Source organism: Strix aluco, chromosome 2, assembly GCF_031877795.1.
Source record: "Strix aluco isolate bStrAlu1 chromosome 2, bStrAlu1.hap1, whole genome shotgun sequence".
In the NCBI taxonomy this organism is placed as follows: domain Eukaryota; kingdom Metazoa; phylum Chordata; class Aves; order Strigiformes; family Strigidae; genus Strix; species Strix aluco.
In genome coordinates this window covers 3,044,884-3,064,075 of record NC_133932.1, presented here as the reverse complement: position 1 = coordinate 3,064,075, position 19,192 = coordinate 3,044,884, and the positions used below count along the sequence as shown (strand labels likewise).

The window sequence follows — 19,192 nt, the reverse complement described above, 5'->3', positions numbered from 1 at the left end:
TGTGAGTTACCACAGCTCCCACTTGCAGAGTTTCTCAGTTTTTGGCCAAGGTGGAGCAGCCCATACTTTTGGTTTGGGCACCATCATGTTGACAACAGCTGTCGCAGAAGAGGACCTTGTCCGAGGCATGAACCCACCAGGCCTAAGCTGCTCTGAAATTGCTCTGAAATAGCACTGAGGCATAGGAAGTGGCACCCCACCATTTCATGCTCCTGTTGTCTCCCCTGGTCCTCTGGCTGATTTTATTTGCTGTAAAGCTCCTTGGCTCGGGTCTTGCCTGCTGGTCACAGAGCAATGTTGTGAGATATCCATGTGAATGAACACGTCTCCCTTACTCTTCCTCTCCTGCTGGAGCTGTTCCACTTCCATAAATCATTAAATATTCATTGGGCCAGAGGAAAACATTGACTCTGTAGACTGGTGGTGAGGGCACTCATCTGGAATGGGGGACACCAAACTCCACATTCTGGCTCCAGCAAATAATAAATAATTTATACAAAGTGGAACAGCTCCAGCAGGAGGGATCAGGGGAAACTGTCCAGCAGCCCAATGGCTTGCTTGTAAAGCACAGTGGATTACAGCTTCTTAGGGTAAGGCATGGGCCCATCCTGTCTTCTGTCCCATTCAGGGAGTACCTGACCCTCATGTGCTAGCTACTCCAAAAGCAGGCAAAGGTTTCTCTTACTGCTTTATCTACAAATCCCATAATTCCTGGTACATTATGTTTAGTTTTGACAAATTAAAGCGTTCTTTAATGAAAAAAAGAGTTTCACAGAAAAATTCCAGCCCAGCGGGACTCAGAAGCCCTGCATGGAGGTGGTTTGAACTGCAACTAGGCTTGGCTCCTCTGTTTGGTAGAAACACGTGTATGTGTTTTGCTGGAAATGAGTACAAGAAGTAGTTTCATGCTACATCAGTTAAGAACAGCTGGAATTTTCTCCTTGTTCCCTGATGTAAAAATCAGTGACTCCATCCATCTTTCTCACAGTCATTTGGATTCAGTCATGAAGAAGGTTTCTAGCTTGAGGCACAAGAAAATGTTTTCTTTCTCATTTTGTGTCTCTTTATTGAGTGCAGTGAACAGTGCTGGGTTAGAATCTCTTGAGACCAGCCTGCTGCGCATCCAGAGAAGTGGTGCTGCTCAGCAGTAGTGCTGTGCATTTCTTCCCCCTGCCCTCCTGCTGGGCCCCAGGTGTGTTTGAGAGGGGTTCTGTCGTGGACAAGAGGTCAAGTTCAGTCGTTGGGCCTGGCACCGTGTTTGGCCACATTGATAAGTCTCCCAACACAGGCTTGGCAGTAGTGCTGGGATGGGTTTGTGCTAGGTTAATGGTTGGACTAGATGATCTTCAAGGTCTTTTCCAACCTACATGATTCTGTGATTCTGTGATTCTGTGAAGAGTACCTTTATCCTCAAAGATAAGCTTAAAGACACGTGCCAAAACTGTGCGGAAGGATATCTCAAACACCCGGCAGTCCTGCGGGGTTGCAAACCTGCAGCACCCTGATTGTCGGTGCGGAACACTAGGAGCTGTGCCGTGGGACAGGCGCAGGGCTGAGCAGGTGTGGTACAGGGTTAGGAGATCTAGGTGACAGTTGTGCCTTCTCACTGCTTGGCAATAAAGAAGTTACTTCCTTTTGCTGTACTTTCACCACCTGGATCCCTGCTGTACCAGTTGAACAACAGACGGTGAATGCAGACAAAGGGTCAGACAGAATGGCTGCTTGTAAAAATTGTAGCAGCCCTGCTGAAGATAACCTCACAGCAGCCCTCTGATCAGACCCGGCGAATGCGGGGCATCTCCGTCCCTCCTGACCACAAGGGAAAGCAGAAGACCAATATTGCACTGAGTCCCTCCCAGGGGAAGAAACATACAGACCATTTGTGAGCAGATCTAAGATTAAGACCGCAGACTCCTTCAACTCACACATCTTTCTGAAGCACAGTGGGGCAGGTTCCAGCCCAGGGCTTGGTCTCTTGTGGCGTATCTCTTGTTGCAGCACTGATGACTGAAGATTACTCTGAATTGCTTACGGCACTGATGCTGAAATCACAGGTGAAATCCTAGCCTTACATAAGTTAGTGAGGCTTAGATTTCAACCCTGTAGCTGCAGCTACAGCTGGTGGGCATTGCCTCCAAACAGGCTGTAAAAGATGGGAGGAAGGAGGGAGGAAGAACCGGAGCTTGTAAGAGAAATTTTGGGATAGATAACACAGAGTATCTAAACTGGAATATATATTCTTTCATTTCTAAGCCCACATCCAGTGAGGGGATGGAGTCCTGTACTCATCTAAAACCTAGGCAGTTATGGACTTAGTCCACACAAGCTTGCATTCACACCTCCCTCTTAGAGGCTTGTGTTATTTCCAAATCAATGGGTGCCCAAAGCCTTTAAGAACAGCAAAGGGGTTTTTAAAAGTACTTTCCACCACCCTGACTTTAAATTACTTTTACTTTATTCCATCTTCCATCTCTTCAAATGGCTATCCAGTAAGATCTTTGAAACGTTTTTCACAGCTGCTAAGACAGTTCTGCCAAAGTCAGCAGCACTGGGGAATGCTCCTGCAGACTGGTCACAGCTCTCGCTCCTGCCCTCCCATCCCTCTCCCTGTATATGTAATGCATTGTCAGCTATGGTCCTGCAGCACTGCACCACTTTAGCATTGGGATTTGGATGGTCTTCCAAATGTCAGAGAGATTTTCTTCTTCATTAGGCCCTGTAGGTTACAGGTAATGTCTGGTTATCATTACTAGCATTCCCAATTATTGTGTTTTGCTGAAGGAAGATGGAGAGGTCGAATAGTGTCTTCCATCTTCTGATTCCTTTCATAATGAAAAAAGGACTCATTTGCTATTGCCTCAAGGTACAGCTGGAAAGTGTGTGGTCCTTTGAACACTGGATAATTGGCACCTTATGACCTTTATCTAAGACTTATTTACATGAAACCTTGAGTCTCACTTTTCCTATCATTAGAAGAGCATTTTCCTTTACATCTCTGGACCTTGTCCAGGTTTCCATAGCTCCTTCCCTGACTACTCTGCAGCCCTGCAAAGGGCAGGTGTCCAACATGGTCTCCTGGCTGCCAGGACCTCAGCTGAGATTTTCAGCTCTGTTCCAGTGTCCCATGCTGACAGTGATGTAGCTAAGGACACAGAAAGAAAAAAGAAACATTTCCACAGATCACATTCACATTTGGTGATGATAAAGCCAAGGCTCTTTATATGATACAGACCATTAGAGCTAAAGGATATGCAAAGGGAGCCTTCAGCAGGGAAGACAGAACTAGGAAGAAAGTCACATTTCTAGTAAGCTGCAAAACCAGACCAGACTCCCCTTCAGAGAACAGCTAAGCACACAATAGCAGCACTTTCCATCATTCAGTTTTCCCCCATACATTATCGTTAAGTGTCTGCTCTATTTTCTGCCTGAAAGATATTCAACACCAACAGAGAGGAAAGCTAGGGAATGAGGAAGCTCTCCTTTAAGTCAAGATTGCAGCATGAATGTATTCTTGAGAAATACATTGTGGCTAGAGACCTGTTCAAATTGAGCTTGCGTAAGTTGGTCTTTCACAGGTCTATTGGAGGTCCAGAACTGGAGGTGGAACCTATCCCACGGAACTGATACCAGTGGGTTGATTTGTCAGCCTCCCCTCACCTCCTACATTTTCCTTGGTTCTCTTGGCCACTGACCAATCTCACAGACCATCATATGGCTGAATAAAATATTTGTTTTATTTTACAAAGAGGAGAACTTTTTTTTTTTTTTTTTACAAAGAGGAGAACTCCCAAGTCTACAATGGACCTGGATGTCATTGCAGTCATCAGTGCTCATTGGGTAGCTGTCTTCAAAAAGCAAAAATGTTGGTGTGCATAAGGACTGGGATGAGGAGCAAAACAGAAGAAATACTGCCTTTCTGGAAACATGTGTATACAAGTACAGCTTTTTCTGGACTAATGTGTACAGTGCTTGTCACCCCATCTCATAAAGGACATTTGCAGATTTAAAGGGAGTGCAGAGAAAAGCAGCAAAGATGCTAAAAAGCATGGGAATCATTTAATATAAAAAGCAATTGAAAGCATTGCTTGTGTTTTCTTCGGGAAAGAGATGAACAGTGAGGACTATGGTACTATGTCCTCTGTGCAAATGTGCATACTATATGATGCTATATACAATAATCAATGGCATAAAATAGGGCTATCAGAAGCTTTTGCTCTTTCTGTGACATAACACAAGTACAAAAAGATATTTAAGGCAATGGCAGCCAATTCATCGCTGAACTTTCTGGCCATTGTACAGTTGGTTGGAGTTGGGAAAGCTGTTGACACTTAGTCAATCAGACGTTGTGCATTTATATATATGCCATATGAAGCCACAGTTATAATTAGCGTCAAAAGAGATAATACATCATGCTCTAACTGTTAAACCAAATCCTAGGCAGCAGAGGACAGGGATGAGTCCTAGCAGCAGAGAGCCAGTTTACCCCAAACCTGCCCATAGCAGTACTTGGTGCAGCCACTGCGAGAAGTATAAATGGGTGTTAGGTCTGACCTGGCTTGGCAATTTCTATGTTCCTCTACTAGTTATTTGTATGGACCCTTGGGAGTACAACTTCACCTTGCCAGAGTCCATAGAGTTGCCACCAAGACTGGAAGTGATGACTGCACTGCCACTGATAATCCAGTATTAATACGCCTGTTATACAGCTCTTGAGGAATGTCTAACTAATCTGATCGTGCTGACCAGGTGAACTTTCCCGATCCCTTTCCTCTGCACGTGGCAGTCATCTGTACCATAGGTTCAGAACTGCTACCTTTAAAGTACTGCTCCTTGGAGCTGTAAATCCCAGCTGCTACTCTGCAAACTTATGTCTATCTAAAAAGTTCAGCCTACTTGATCCTAGCGTAAAGAGGTGACACTGGTGGTGGTGCAGACACTGCTGGCAGCTACAGCAGACAGCTGCCACTTAAATTTCATTGTCTGTCTATTCTGTCCAGTAGTCTGCTAATTGAGCCCTTCCCAGCAGAAAATTTGGTTATCATTTATGGCAGAAAGCCTTCCTCCCGTGTGGAGATTCTGGAGCATTTTCTGAAGATGATCTGAATGCAGTTGTAGTGGTCCACTGTGGAAAACATTGTAATGAGGAGACAGTGATTTTGAGCAAAATCTAGGTGGAGTTTATCCATCAGTCTTGTCTGTAGAGAGACGTGTGTTGGCGTGAGCGACCACTGTACAACATGAGCACATACAATGACACTAGTATGCACTGCCTTAAACAATACCACCTGTATGTATGTACTGCTTGTAAGAGCGCCTTCCTATCGAGATGTGTAAGAGCGTAACGCTGTCAGCGAGCCTTGGTATATCATCTAGAAAGTTCAGTATTGTACAGGTTCAAGACCGATAGCTTTGTTCAGTTGGAAGAATACCATAAAGATGCGAAGAAGAGTGAGGGTGGCCAGCCTCCCCGTGAACAGGAACTCTGAGCAATGTGCCATGATGAACTGTGTTCAGTTTTGGGCCCCTCACTACAAAAAGGACATTGAATTACTCGAGCGTGTCCAGAGAAGGGCAACGAAGCTGGTGAAGGGTCTGGAGCACATGTCGTACGAGGAGCGGCTGAGGGAACTGGGGTTGTTTAGTCTGGAAGAGGCTGAGGGGAGACCTCATCGCCCTCTACAACTACCTGAAAGGAGGTTTCGGGGGGGTGGGGCGGGGGTGTGAGCCTCTTGAACCAAGTTATAAGTGATAGGACAAGAGGTAATGGCCTCAAGTTGCGCCAGGGGAGGTTTAGACTAGATATTAGGAAGCATTTCTTTACAGAACAGGTTGTTAGGTGTTGGAATGGGCTGCCCAGGGAGGTGGTGGAGTCCTCATCCCTGGAGGGGTTTAAGAGTCAGGTTGACCCAGCACTTAGGGATCTGGTGTAGTTGGGAACTGTCAGTGCTCGGTTAATGGTTGGACTAGATGATCTTCAAGGTCCTTTCCAACCTAGATGATTCTGTGATTCTATGATCAATGAGGAGTGGCGCAGCTGATACTGCAACAGCTGTGGTTCCCAACATCAGAAGTGATGAAAGATTGCTGTCACCTTTCCTATTATTTCCATCTTCACAAAATAAACCAGTTAACCAGCCTTGAGCATCCCTGCATTTCTTACTGAGATCCCAAAAGAACTGGTACCTCTTTGATGCAAAACAGTGTGTAACCTGCTCTCCTCAAGAGGCCTTTTCCAGAGTCGAGCCACACCTTGTCATCAGTAAATATCCTTAGTGCCACCTAAGATTTCATTAGAAGAGGTCCGGTTCTGCTTCACCACTAGCCCACTAGTGCAGTTCCCAGGGCAAGCTGCACCTCATTAGAAAATAGTAGATCTGAGGCACAAATGGGACCAGAGACAGGGACAGAGGAGGAAATCCTGCACCTGTAGCAGGTAGCGTATAGGTTTTCTGTTCTCTGGAAAATTGTGACATTCCACTTTCCTCATCCTGCCCCTCACAAGGGGCACCAATGCAAAGGAGGCTGTGAAATACACATGCAATGCTTATACCCATGTAGACACAACGCAACGATTAAAAATTTCAGAGCAACTGAGGACTAGGCACATACTTTGAGACCTTTCAGCATGTTACAGGTAACCTAAATTGCATTTATATTCTTACTCTGTTGCTGGACTAGTAGTACAGGCAAGAAAATGCTGGCACGCTTGCTTAGAGTTGTTCCCTCTGGGGCAGTCATAGGAAGACTACTGTATTTGCATTGCTTTCCTCAGCGGCCAGGTGAAGCAGTAGAGATAAGCTCCCTTCAAACAGAAATGGCAGTGAGGGTGTTCTGCCTCATGCCAGCTACCCATGGGCCAAGACTAAAATTCCAGTTATACAACTGCAATCCTCTTGGGTAGCGCAGGCTGTACCTTCTAGTTGCTACATGACAATAGACAGTCTCTCTTTCCAAATCTTTATATAGCCAGTGCTCCCTAGGTGTAGCAAGCATTGTCCTTCCATCTATATGCTGATTGAACTGAAAACAAAGAACTGATTCAACTCTAAACGATGAAAAAGGATCCATAGGGACTTGCTCCCTCTGAGGAAGTGAAGAGAAGATGGTGCCTCCCAGTGCTCCTTGCTTGCAGGAAACAGGGCCCTGGGGGAACTGCTGGCCTGCTTACATGCAAAGCAATTGTCATCTGGCTGATTTTTCATTTCAGCTGTGAAACTGCTCCATTGTAAAGTTATTTCATCAAGCGGGAGAAAGCATTCTTCATGTCCCAACAAAAGAAGATCCATTTGTTTCCTTAGGCACAATTTACTCTTTCACATTTCTGGGCTTTGTTGTATTCTTACCTGACAATCTGAGAGCGCTTTTGATGTGAGAGCTAGCCAAATTTGGAGGTGAGACTCTAAAACCTGGGAAAGTACAAAGAGAATCTAACATTGTGTGAAATTCACCTCCTCTCCTCCCCGGAAGGCACACAGTAGCCCATCTTTTTCTATAGTGTGCTGTGCTGGATGCTCATCTCACTTCAAAGCTGCGCTAATGTAGACTCTTTCCAGTAACTTTGATGGAGATTCTCTGGCTTGAAGCCAATACAACCTAGATTAGAATAAGTGTCACCTCCTCATCCATATGTAATGCATAAATTCCCTCCTACCACTTTTGAATTTTGTCCTCTTGAGTAGGTTGGCATCTAAGGGAGCCTCTCTAAGCATAATACCAACACCAAAGAGACAAAAGTTGGATCATAACAAGAAAGCCTATAAACATAAGTCTTGGCAAGGATGCTCAGATAAGAGAACACTTTCTTGGCGTGCAAGTCACCCACCAAAAGATGTGAAGAGAACTAAGAGATTGTCCTTCTTACATCAATCCTTCTTGCCGCTGAACAAAGCCCACTGACTCATTGCATGCTTTACCCAGGGTGGAATCCATCTACTTTTTGATACATTGAGGATTGTTTAGAAATGGCCCTACTGTACAACTGGAAATGCCTGGGGTTCCAGATCAACTAATACTGGATACAGGACGGTTGTTTGAAGCCATTTCCCAAGCCATTACCAACAGACCGATAGAGGCTGTCAGGGGAATGGTATGAAGAATCACCCAGCCTCTCACCCACTCCAGAAATGTTAAATATTAAGCATTAGAAATTGTGCACTTCTCTTTATCTGGTTAGTTATTCCTTTCCTCTCTTCCTGTCTTTTTTGTCCTGCCCTTAGGCAAAAATCTCTTCTGGGTATAAATGAAATGCCCTTGCCTTTTGCTTGTGTTTGCACCAGGGAAGATATCCACAGATAACATGGTACAACCATTGTATTAAAATTTAAGGCAGATGAACATCACCGCACAAAAGTAGCATGGTCATGCCTCACGGTAGTAGCAGCCAAGCGTGCCGTGGCAACCAGCCAACCAATGACACTGGCTAGGAGCCAATTTGATTTATTTTTGGCAGCCTGACACCCCATACTACTGTGCCAGTCTTCGATCACAGAAACGATAAGAGATGACCTCTGAAAGCCAAGGGGATGACTTCTGGGAGAACGGGACTGATGAAGCTGAAAGAGGATCTGTCCCCAGGCTGGAGGAGTACTGGAGTGGTAGATGTTTGGTAGCCCTCCCTCTTTCGTGAATGACCATCGCAGCCATGCCAGCAACCACCAGTGCTGTGTTTGCTAGGGGATGACTGGAAGAAAGATCGAGACATGGCAAATGTCTTTAAGTCTATGGAAAAAGTACCGAGAGAGAAACAGAGAGGTTTAAAGAGATGAGATGGAGTAATAGGATGAAGATAGAAAAAAGAAAACAGGCTTTCTGCCAGGAAATATCTCCTGTCCGTGGGAACTTTTATACCGTGATGATGCTCTTTTGTGAAATATTCTTTAAGGAAAAAGCAGGTTCTTACTATTCTGGACATTGTGCCATAGATCGTATTGCAGAACACAATCCGGGATCCTCAGAGAGATGGACAAGAAGGCCTATTTAATCTTTTTTGCATTTCTTTCTTGGATGGCTCTGGGGGCACTTACCCAGCTGTTCAAGTTTGTGACTGGAAGGCTGATACCATACTGGAATAGGAATTGAGAAAAAAAAAATCTATATTCATTAACATTTTAAAGACACTATCAGTTTGACTGTGGCCACACACCTTCCATGTTTGCTTTCTGCAAACATTGGTAAGCTTGAGTATTACTGCATGCATACTGAATAAGTATAAATAGATGCACATACTGGTCTTGAACACTCAAGCAATCACTGAAAACTCATTTTTAAATACATATTTGATTGTAGATTTTCCAACTTTGTTGGCTAGATATTTACATAAGTAATAGTATCATGTGCAAATGCATATTAAATCATGCATTTAAATGGCCACTTCAAATGATGTGGCCATGAATGGTTGGCCAATTCAAATTATGTTAAAGCCAGTAAGAGCATGGGGAAAATATCTGCAAATAATTTAGAATAGTGCATAGAAATAAACCATTATCTGATGAGTGGTGACTCAAAAGAGGTACAATTAAGCAAATGAAATAGCCTGCTACTATGAATTTCCTACCTCTATCCATTAGAGCAGATTAATCTGAATAAAAATAGAATGTTAATTCAAATCAGAATCACTATTCTTGTTTAGGAATAAGGCATCCCAAGTCTTAAATAAGAGTTAATTATCACTCGTTATCCCATGTACAGAGGACCCCAAAACACTGATTCACTCTGTCCTATTTTTGCCATTGATGTTTATACCTTTGCCCAAGTATAGAAACAATGCAAGTACAGCAGGCAACATACCAAATTATATTTCACAAATCACATGACAATTATTTTGCCACTCATCACACAAAGTAAGAACAATGGACTGGAGACCTGGACAACAAAAGGCCAACTTGGACGATGCAATTTCAAGGCTTCTCTCTAGAAATGTTTAAACAAAAGGAGGTAAATCCAGCAACCCTTTGTTGTTGTGTACATTCAGTTTAGCCTCATGCTCTTGAAGGCCACTCCCCTTGCCCGTACCTTAAATCATAAATGTTCTGCATGAGCTCCTCTCCCAGTACTTATCTGTCCTTTTGGATGTCTGTTCTTTCTTATCTGTCCACTTTGTTGAGCAGAAACAGTCACCTGAAGCCCTGAGTTAGCTATGAAGTCTAATTAGAGAGTTGGAATTGTAATTTGTGGAAGAGAAGTAGTGGACCAAACGAAATGATGGAGAAACATCAGTAATCGCAAGACTAGATGCTGAGGCTCTGTAACAGTTACATCATGCTGTTTATGAATATCAAGGTGATATGCCACATTTTTGCCCTAAGAAGCTAATGAATGCAGAATGCCCTGTACAACTGAATGTCTCACGAATGCGGAGGGCAGTTATGCTTGGCCCTACCTCTTGACTGAGTTTCATGTGGTGCCTACCTCTGATGTTACCTTTTTTGTTTTGTTTATGTTCTCTGTCTTTGATAACGTAAGGAAGGTAAAGAACAAAAGCAAAAGTATCCTCAGGTCTTTGATGCATTTTCTACCCACCTCAGTATCACAATTCAGAAACAGCTCTTTGTGGTTTGTAAACACTATGCCTTTGTCAAAAATGCTACTTCTGCCTCTCAAAACTTTTCATCTCTTCCCAGGGGAACTAGTTAAGCAGAGTTGCATTCGGTCAAGAGCAAAGAATTAAAAACACCTCCTAGAGTGACTCTTTGCATTCAACCCTCTCTTCTGTCCTCACTCACTAGGCTGTCAGGGCCTTTAATCTTCCCTTTACCTACCTGATCCTCTTACCATGTGGCTCTGGCCCAGCTGACACATCTAAAAGCTTCTTGCAAGTATGGCTGTCATGGGCTACTCCAATATAGAAGTATTGGTGTGGATGAAACTATAAGCAATGGTGATAAGATGTTTCTGCCTAGGATGTGGTTGTACCAGGAATCTCATCCATTCACAAGCAGATGGAAGAAAGACCCTTGTGACTCTTTCTCGACCATCCCACGAGCAAGGCTAAATGGCCTCCTGCGGTATGAGAGCACTTTTGTCTTGTGAGATTTTCAGCTCAAGCTGGCAGCCTCCAGTGAGCTGGTGTCAGCTTGGGCTGGTTTGTTACCCCACTGGAGCTGCCTGTGCTAGTGTGACTGGGAAGGTTCATCGCCCTCTTTAGCATATGCTGAGCTTGGGGAGCTCTCCAAGGCTTCTCCAAGCCTCCCAGCTGGCTGACGCTCTCCTAACACCATGGATAAAAAGGATGGACAGCACTCTCCACCTAGAGGAACAGAAGCCTCGAGAGGAGATGCAGTATTTGTAAAAAGCTGCCGGGAAGCAGGGAAGAGGGTGTTAAGCAAGAACATACAACTGCCCCCACCCCTAAAACCCAGCAAGGGGATTCCATTATTAACCGTCAGTCTAACCCCCGCACCAGCTCTTGCTGGCCCACCTCAGATGCATCCCCAAGAGACCAAGGGAGGTATCCCTTTCTGGAGAGACCCATTCCCTAGCAAGGCATTCACTCACCTGTCTTCTCTTCGGTTTGGCTGCTCTCCACTGTCTCCATTTGGGGTTGCACTGTTGCCTTGGCAGTAGCATCCTCTGCGGCAGGGGTGGTGGTGGCAGTGGTGTCAGCAGCAGGCACGTCGGCTTGTTTAGGCTCCTCTTTGTCTTGGGCTTCGTCAGCCTTCAAGGACGGCGAGTTATCAGTGGAAGCTTTAGTGGCACTTTCCGTTTCGGCGGCAGCAGCGGGCTTTTCCTCCGAGGAGGCAGCAGGAGTGGCAGCCTGTGGGGCTGGCTGCTCTGAGCCCGTGTCGGTGGCTCCATCTCCTTTTTTCTCCTCCGCTGGCGCGCTGCTGTCTTTGCTGCCCTCCTCCAGCTGGGCACTGTCAGCGGCAGCCGCTTCTGTGGCAGTGGGAGCCTCGCTCTCTTTGTTCTCGGCTGCTCCGCCAGCAGGGCCTTCCTCCTTCTTGTCAGCGGCATCAGTCTCAGATGCCGGGGCATCTCCCTTCTTCTCCCCCTTGAGCTTTTTCCTTGTTATGTGTCCACGGAAGCTGGCCTGGATTTTGGTGGCTGCCTTATGAGCTTTATCTTCTGGTTTGATACCATCTTGCTCGATCTTTTGGTCCCCGTCCTCATTTTTTTCAACCTTTGAAGAAGAACAAGGGAGGAAGGCAGAGGAGAAAACAGGGAGATAAGTTAAGATTTCTCCAGGTGCAGCCCAGGCTCTGGTTTTATTGGGAATGTCCCACCTTCCCCTTCTGCTAACCAGTGGCAAGTTTCAAAGCAGCCTTCCCATTTGGTATGGGTTTGAAGCCAGGCGCCTCTAATTTCATCCTAGGGCTGGACAGACACATGCGGGGGTTTGTAAAAGGAATTTAAAGCACCTCATCATCTCCATCAGCAATGCTGAGAGCACCTTGGCTGTGTGGAAAGGCTTGCACCAGCTTGGGTTGTCTCTATTCCCATGATTTATTTTCCCATCCGTTTTGAAACATACCATTTGTTCCCCCTACTCATTTCCAAAACACTCTCCTGAGGGAGATTTTCACAGTCCTTCCAAATCCACCTTTGCCTTCAAGTCTTTGTTTCTTTTTAATGATACCTTGTTTCACAGGTGTGTGACTCTAATGACACCAAGTGTTTTGTCCTTTATAGCTTTTTGGCTCGGGATGGCCAACAGAGAATAGTATCGCTGCCCGCCCCACCGCAGATGCATGCTGTCCGACATACACAGATATTCACAGGATATACTCCTCACAAATGCCCTGCCTGCAAGCACTCCAAGCCTCTGCTCCCCACTTATGGTTTCAATGAAGGAATAATAGGCAGATAGATATCAGTCTTTCCAATTTCAGCAGATTATTATTATTATTTCTCAGACTGTTGGAGGGGATTCAGCCTTGCAACAAAGAGCAGGCATTCCCCATGTTTTTAGGCTTAAGCCATGCATTAGGGTCTTAAATGGGACCAAAACAGAGCCTGTGCCTCATGCTGGTCTGCTGCAGACAGATAATGCTCAGGTTGTAAACCCCCACTGAATCTGCAGGACATACCATGCTTCACCCCAATAATTTAGCAGCCCTTGGGCAAGTAACAGCTCAGCTGCATATTGATGAAAGGACACTGTTCTATTAATATTCCCATTGGGAAGCATTCAAAAGAGCCACTCGGAAGCAGAGCCACTGGCCTCTTTGCTGTCTGCACCTGGTTTCCAACACTGGCTCAGGTCACAAAAGAGAGAAAATGAGCTGGCTGAGAAAGCTATAGCAAGCATTTATTCCTGGGTGGGAAGAGGAAACCACTCCTTAGGCCACTGCAACTGAGAGGTGCCATCTGGGGAAAGGCCCAGGACTAGAAGAGCAGGGAGAGGGGACAGCCTATAAATGCATTCAAAAAGAGTGCAGCAGGAAAAAGGGAGAAGAAGCCGCTGCAGCATGCACACGTGGCACTGGACACACTATGCCTGTGAAGAGGGGGAGGGAGGACTGGCCACACTGCCAGCGATCAACTGGGAAACAGATGGAAAGTGATCATTGTCACAGCATGAGACAGGGTCAGGCACACACGTGTGAGTGAAGCTGAACGTGCCACTGAACCAAATCTTTGGCCACTGGCATGCTAGAGGTGGTACCCATTACCCCCCCCTTGGTCCCCAGTGAGCACTGGATCCCCCACCCGAGCACTGGTGCCCACCTGGGATCGTTCCCCAGGTAAACAGGTGTGAGCTTGAGTGGGTATGGTGAGTTGGAGTTGGTATGGTGAGCTGGAGTGGGTATGGTGAGCTGGAGTGGGTATGGTGAGCTGGAGTGGGTGTGGTGAGCTGGAGTGGGTATGGTGAGCTGGAGTGGGTATGGTGAGTTGGAGTGGGTATGGTGAGCTGGAGTGGGTATGGTGAGTTGGAGTGGGTATGGTGAGCTGGAGTGGGTATGGTGAGTTGGAGTGGGTATGGTGAGTTGGAGTGGGTGTGGTGAGTTGGACTGGGTATGGTGAGCTGGAGTGGGTATGGTGAGCTGGAGTGGGTATGGTGAGTTGGAGTGGGCATGGTGAGTTGGAGTGGGTATGGTGAGCTGGAGTGGGTATGGTGAGTTGGACTGGGTATGGTGAGCTGGAGTGGGTGTGGTGGCCAAGGAATGAGCAGTCCCAAATCACCAAGGAAAAGAGCCACTCTACCCAGCTGTGCAGGGGTGAGGACGGGTCTGTATACAGCAGGAAATAAGTCTGGGAGTGAGGCTATGCACCAGGATGCTTATGTTGGGGGTGAGTGAAAAAGCCTGTGAAAGAATATGCAACTGATATTAATACACTGAATTCAGCACGAGGAGTTTTGATGCTCCTGACCATGCCCAGGGACAAAACAGCCATTGTACCTACCACAGGGGCACAGCTGAGTAGTTATGTTTACACTTCCCCAAGTGCATTAAGTGACGTGGTACAGAAAGTGGGCTTTTATGTTCATCTCAGCTTGTCAGATGATGGTTATGTGTAGAGTCAACGCAGACGTTAGCATGCTGTAACCATTCATGTATGTCTTTTGCTTGCACAGCTAACTCTACACTGTGTTATTCAGCATCGGGGGTAAGCTTTTCAGCCTATTTCAGCACAAGGGGATGGAAACAAATCAGAAGTACCCTTAAACCAGCATGTTCACAGAACAGCCGTGATTGAGCCAGGGTAGTGCAGAGCTCTGCACAGGCTCATCCATCCTGCTCCTTAGGCAAGTTTTGCAGTTTGCAGTAAGTCCTGTGTTGCTGTGGCAACATAACTACTAATACCTGGACTAGCTGGTTTAAGAAGAGCTTGAGTATGCCTGCATTACACTGTAGCCACAGCAACATGAAGATAGACTAGGTACTCCTTTATAGCACTGTATAACAATTAGATGTCCTAGCTTTGACTCTGTCTCCCTGACTGTGGCCAATCTCAAACAGCAGCAGGACTGGGAGACTGGAAAGACAGTTTAGACACAACTACAAGACCCTAAAAGTCCAGTCCCGTATGCCTGATTCCCTGGACAAAGATGAAAACCATTGACTGAAGGGAGATCTCTCTTACCACTGGCCTTGCTGGTCTCACATCCCATGTACCTCCTGCGCCAACCAGGACAGCTATTGTGAAGTGTGGCCTGCTACGTGCACACCCCTCTGACTCCAGAGGAGTTACCCTGTTACCTGGGCCATGCAGCCCTGAAAAGGCTTATCTCTTTCCCACTGCTAGCAGGAGGCCAGGGCGCAGCGAGCCGCAGGGTTGGCTCTCTTGCTGTTCTGACAGATGAATTCATGGAGAGCTGTGACTGCCAGCCAGCCCTTTACCTGGCAGGCAATGGGAGAGCACTTTTTCTCTCCAGGGAGGTCATACTGAAACCTCTCACCCGCACCTACCACATTACAGAGCTAAAAGGCTCCTTTGCTATTCCAATGACATCATTGTCCTCTTATCCCAGTTGAGATGACATCACTTTGAGTTGTTGCCAGACTGCAAGGTTTGCAGCTGGAAAATGTATTTCCAACAGGGTGCTTTCAGCATCATTTCAGATATAAAAGCTAAGAAACAGGAGGCTGGGGCAGAGGTGGAGTTTAAGGTCATGGATGAAAGAAATGTACTAATAGTTTCTCTGTGCCAACTGTGGCCCTCAGGAATCCCATTTCTATTCAGTCCTTCCCCACTGAAGCATCTCAGGCATTTGAAATGGCTTTTTTTCAGGCTATTGGCCTGCAGCTACTTCTGGGGCAGGACATGGTATCCATAGAGTATGTGTGTCATGTTGTATAACAATGGGTTGGGTGAGAAACAGATTGTTCAGCGGGAAACTTCTGTTCACACAAAAAAAGACAAGGACTCTTCATCTGTGGTTTACGCACACAGCGGATAAACCTTAATTAAGGAAGCTGCTCAAAAATAACCTGTATACAGTGAAGCTCCTGAAAAGCAATTTATCTTCCTTGGAAAGCTAAAAGGGTGAGTCAGCCCTGCCAGGACGTATTCAAAATCATCTCAGTGGAAAACAAGAAATCTGTCCGTCTTATCTATCTGCCACGCATGTATGACATCTCGGTTGTAGTACTGTGGCTGGAATAAAGTGACTATTATTACTATTGTTTGTACAGAATCTAGAGCTCCCAGCCAGGAATCAGGTCTGGTAAGGATAGCTTTCATATATTAGTATTCCATCACGCACACTCTTCATTTACACATTTATGTGTAAAGTAAACTCATACTAGTACTTAATCATATTTATGATATTGTGAGGGTGCACACAATGTACTGTCATTTTACACAGAGCAAACGTCCTCTGTTTCATTTAGTGTGAAACAAATCATAGATCCTACAATGGCAGAAGGACTTGAAATCACTGAGGCTGGTGGACACATATCTATATGGATGTATAAAGGGACATACATAGTCAAACATGTCAAATTTTTTATTCAGAACATCCCCACATACCCACTGAAGCCAGTATGAAAAGCTTTGCCTTTATGAAACACACTGTTAAGCTTTTATGTCTCTATCTACACAGCCCACAACATCTTTCCAATCCTAGAGGGATGATCCTCTCACCATCTCCATCTGCTTGTCTGCCACACCTCCAGGTTTCTAGGACATCCCTTCCCAGACAGATTGTTCCTGTAAGTGAGATTTTTTTTGCTGCCACATAGCTGAGAGAGCAGGAGATAAGAAATTAAGGTTTAAGACATAGGTAGGGCAGAGGTTAGTCCTTAGGTACCAGGAACGTGGAACTGCATGGAGACATGACCCCAAGAAGATTTCTAATCCCTGGCTACCTTTCAACCTTTCATCTCCAAACCCACAGCTTACAGAGGGATCAAAATATGGCAAAGAATGAAGAAAGTGTTACTATAACCTCCAGGCCCTTCTAAATGTCCTACATGCTAGTACATCAGGAAAGGAGAAGTGGAGAAACTATACGTCTTCCAGATGTTCCATGTGTTTGCAGCCACACATAGGCAAAGAGCAAGAAAGGAGGGGACTGCGTGCTTTGGTCCTTGTTTGCTGTTTGCCCGCTTGTCTCTCGTGGTGTACCTCATTGCCTGGCCTTGGAAAAATAATGACATAGCTTTGTATTTTGGATGCTGGGATGAAGAGATCAAGAAAGAACTTACTGTTCCATCAAAAGGTCTTTCAATATTACATGGTCTCCTCTGCCCCTCTCTATAGCTCTCTCTTTCCTGGTGTTTCTCTGCCCACCAACATATAGCATGTGTCAGCCTCCTTAATGTCCATCCTAGGACCAGGCTACTATACATTCAGTCATCACTCTGGTATCCTGCTCCTTTCTGTCCTTAGATAGGAGCTCCTTTTTCATGTGACAGCAAATCCCTTCGATTCACGTTGCCATCTCCTGGGATTCTGAAACCCATGTGCCACGGGTCCAGATTTAGGACTTACACATCTTTCACCAGAGAAGGCATCAATGCTGGCTAGAGCCTGGACATCCGTAGGACCAGTGACAGTTGTTGATAACCCACTTCACAACCCAAGGGAAATATGATACCTGATTATTAAGAAAAAAAACCAAACAACCCATGTTCTCCATGCAAAAATATAGGGATCCCAAGTCATTCCTTTCTCATGACACCCGTGCTAATGCATGTGGGGAAATCTTTCCTTCAGTTAGATAGGTGAAGTAGTGCTGAATCAACTAATCACCCGTGGTACTTGTGGGGTTAAGGTGCATCTCAGCCCACGCTCTAATCTTGACTAGAGCACAATGTATGTTCCTACTGATGTGATTCAAGGTCACTTGGGTCCAGACTCACAAAGAAATTTAGGCACCTGACTCCCATTGATTTAACAGGATTGAGTCATCTCAATGCTTTTGTGGGCCTAGCTCTACATGACCCGATTTGTCTCAGAGACAGCATTTAAGGAGCAGAATGCATAAAAAAAAAAAAAAAAAAAAAAAAAAGACCAGGTGTCTCCCCAGAAGGAGTGAAGCATGGACACATGAGAGAGAGAAAAGGCTTTCATGCCTTGTGAAGTGAGGAAGCAATTTAGCACAGAGAACAGCTTTTTTTTAACCCAGTTAAACGGTGTGAAGACACCTGGCTAGAGGATGGCACTTCTCAGCACAACCTGTCTGCAAGGTGAGGAAACAAACAGAGTTCCTTTTTTTTCCCAGGATGACTATGGTGATGGCGGGTAAAACACCCTTGAGAGAGAAAAGGTTAATTCATGTCTCTGAAGGCTTATGCAGGATGGTTCCCCAGGGTATAACTAGCAGGGTTTCAGCTCTCCAGTTTCAAATCCTTTAACAGTGGAGTTTTCATCCTTTCCTCTACAAGATCCTCTCACATGTAGGAAATTTCCCCTCTATTTTGTGGTGCCTGGAATAGAATAAGCAAATGATAGTGAGGCAGATGGATGGATAGTATTCACTTGTGTACAGTGACTCAGAAGAGAGCTAGAAAATAATCTAAGCTAGACGGATTTAGGTATTTTTAGTGCGTCTTCTCAATAAATACGTTATACTCTCCTCACCTGTTTTGTGACTCTCCCTTCTGTTTGTCAGCCTGTTTCTGTTAAGCTGGTGGTCAACCGTGGTGTCATCTACAACCTTGAATCTCCTACAGCTCCAGTGGTTAAATGGAGAAAGGCACTCAGTACTGCCTTTACAGGCTGGGTGAAAGAAAGAAGAGCGTTGCCCCTGAAGCTGATGCAAAGTGACTGATGTCCAGGACTCATGGTTTTTGGAGCAGAGTGGCTCATGGATGTCACTGGGGAAAAGCACTTGCCTTGAGGCTGATCTGGGCTCTGTGGAGCACTTACAGTGGTTGTGGAGCACAGGATGCATTCACTCATCTTTCAGTTTAAACCACCCAAAGTCTCTGAGACAGGACTGGGTTGCAGCTTGTTAAGGTGGTGCTTTTATAGTTAATGCCAAGAGCATGTGTATATCCTGGGGTATGGCCTAAGTGTGTGAGGGCACTTGAGGGAACAAGGTCTGTGTGGCCTGTGTTGAAGGCCTTGGGTGTTTGGCACGATCAACATCTATGCTCTTGCTTGAGGTTGGATCCTGGCACATCCTGTGCTGACAGTTGTGCCTAGCCTCCTTTTTGGAGGGAAATACTTGTGTCACTCCACAAGGAGCCAGCCAGCAGGCATTCAGATCAAGGGGCCAAAGCCTGGAAATGAAGCAGGAAGGTATCCAAGCTGACAGTGTAAATCCATTCCCAAAATAGACCATGTTGAAGAAATTCAGCAAAAG

General features: G+C 45.6%; 1 protein-coding gene across 1 annotated transcript in view; it reads right to left on the bottom strand.

Annotated features, from left to right (window-relative positions):
* The window catches only part of GAP43 (growth associated protein 43), a 62,049-nt gene that overhangs the window by 17,603 nt on the left and 25,254 nt on the right, over positions 1-19,192 (bottom strand). The window contains exon 2 of the mRNA XM_074808445.1: positions 11,494-12,115. Coding sequence (XP_074664546.1) covers positions 11,494-12,115 — 622 coding nt within the window. The remainder of the gene's footprint in view (positions 1-11,493; positions 12,116-19,192) is intronic.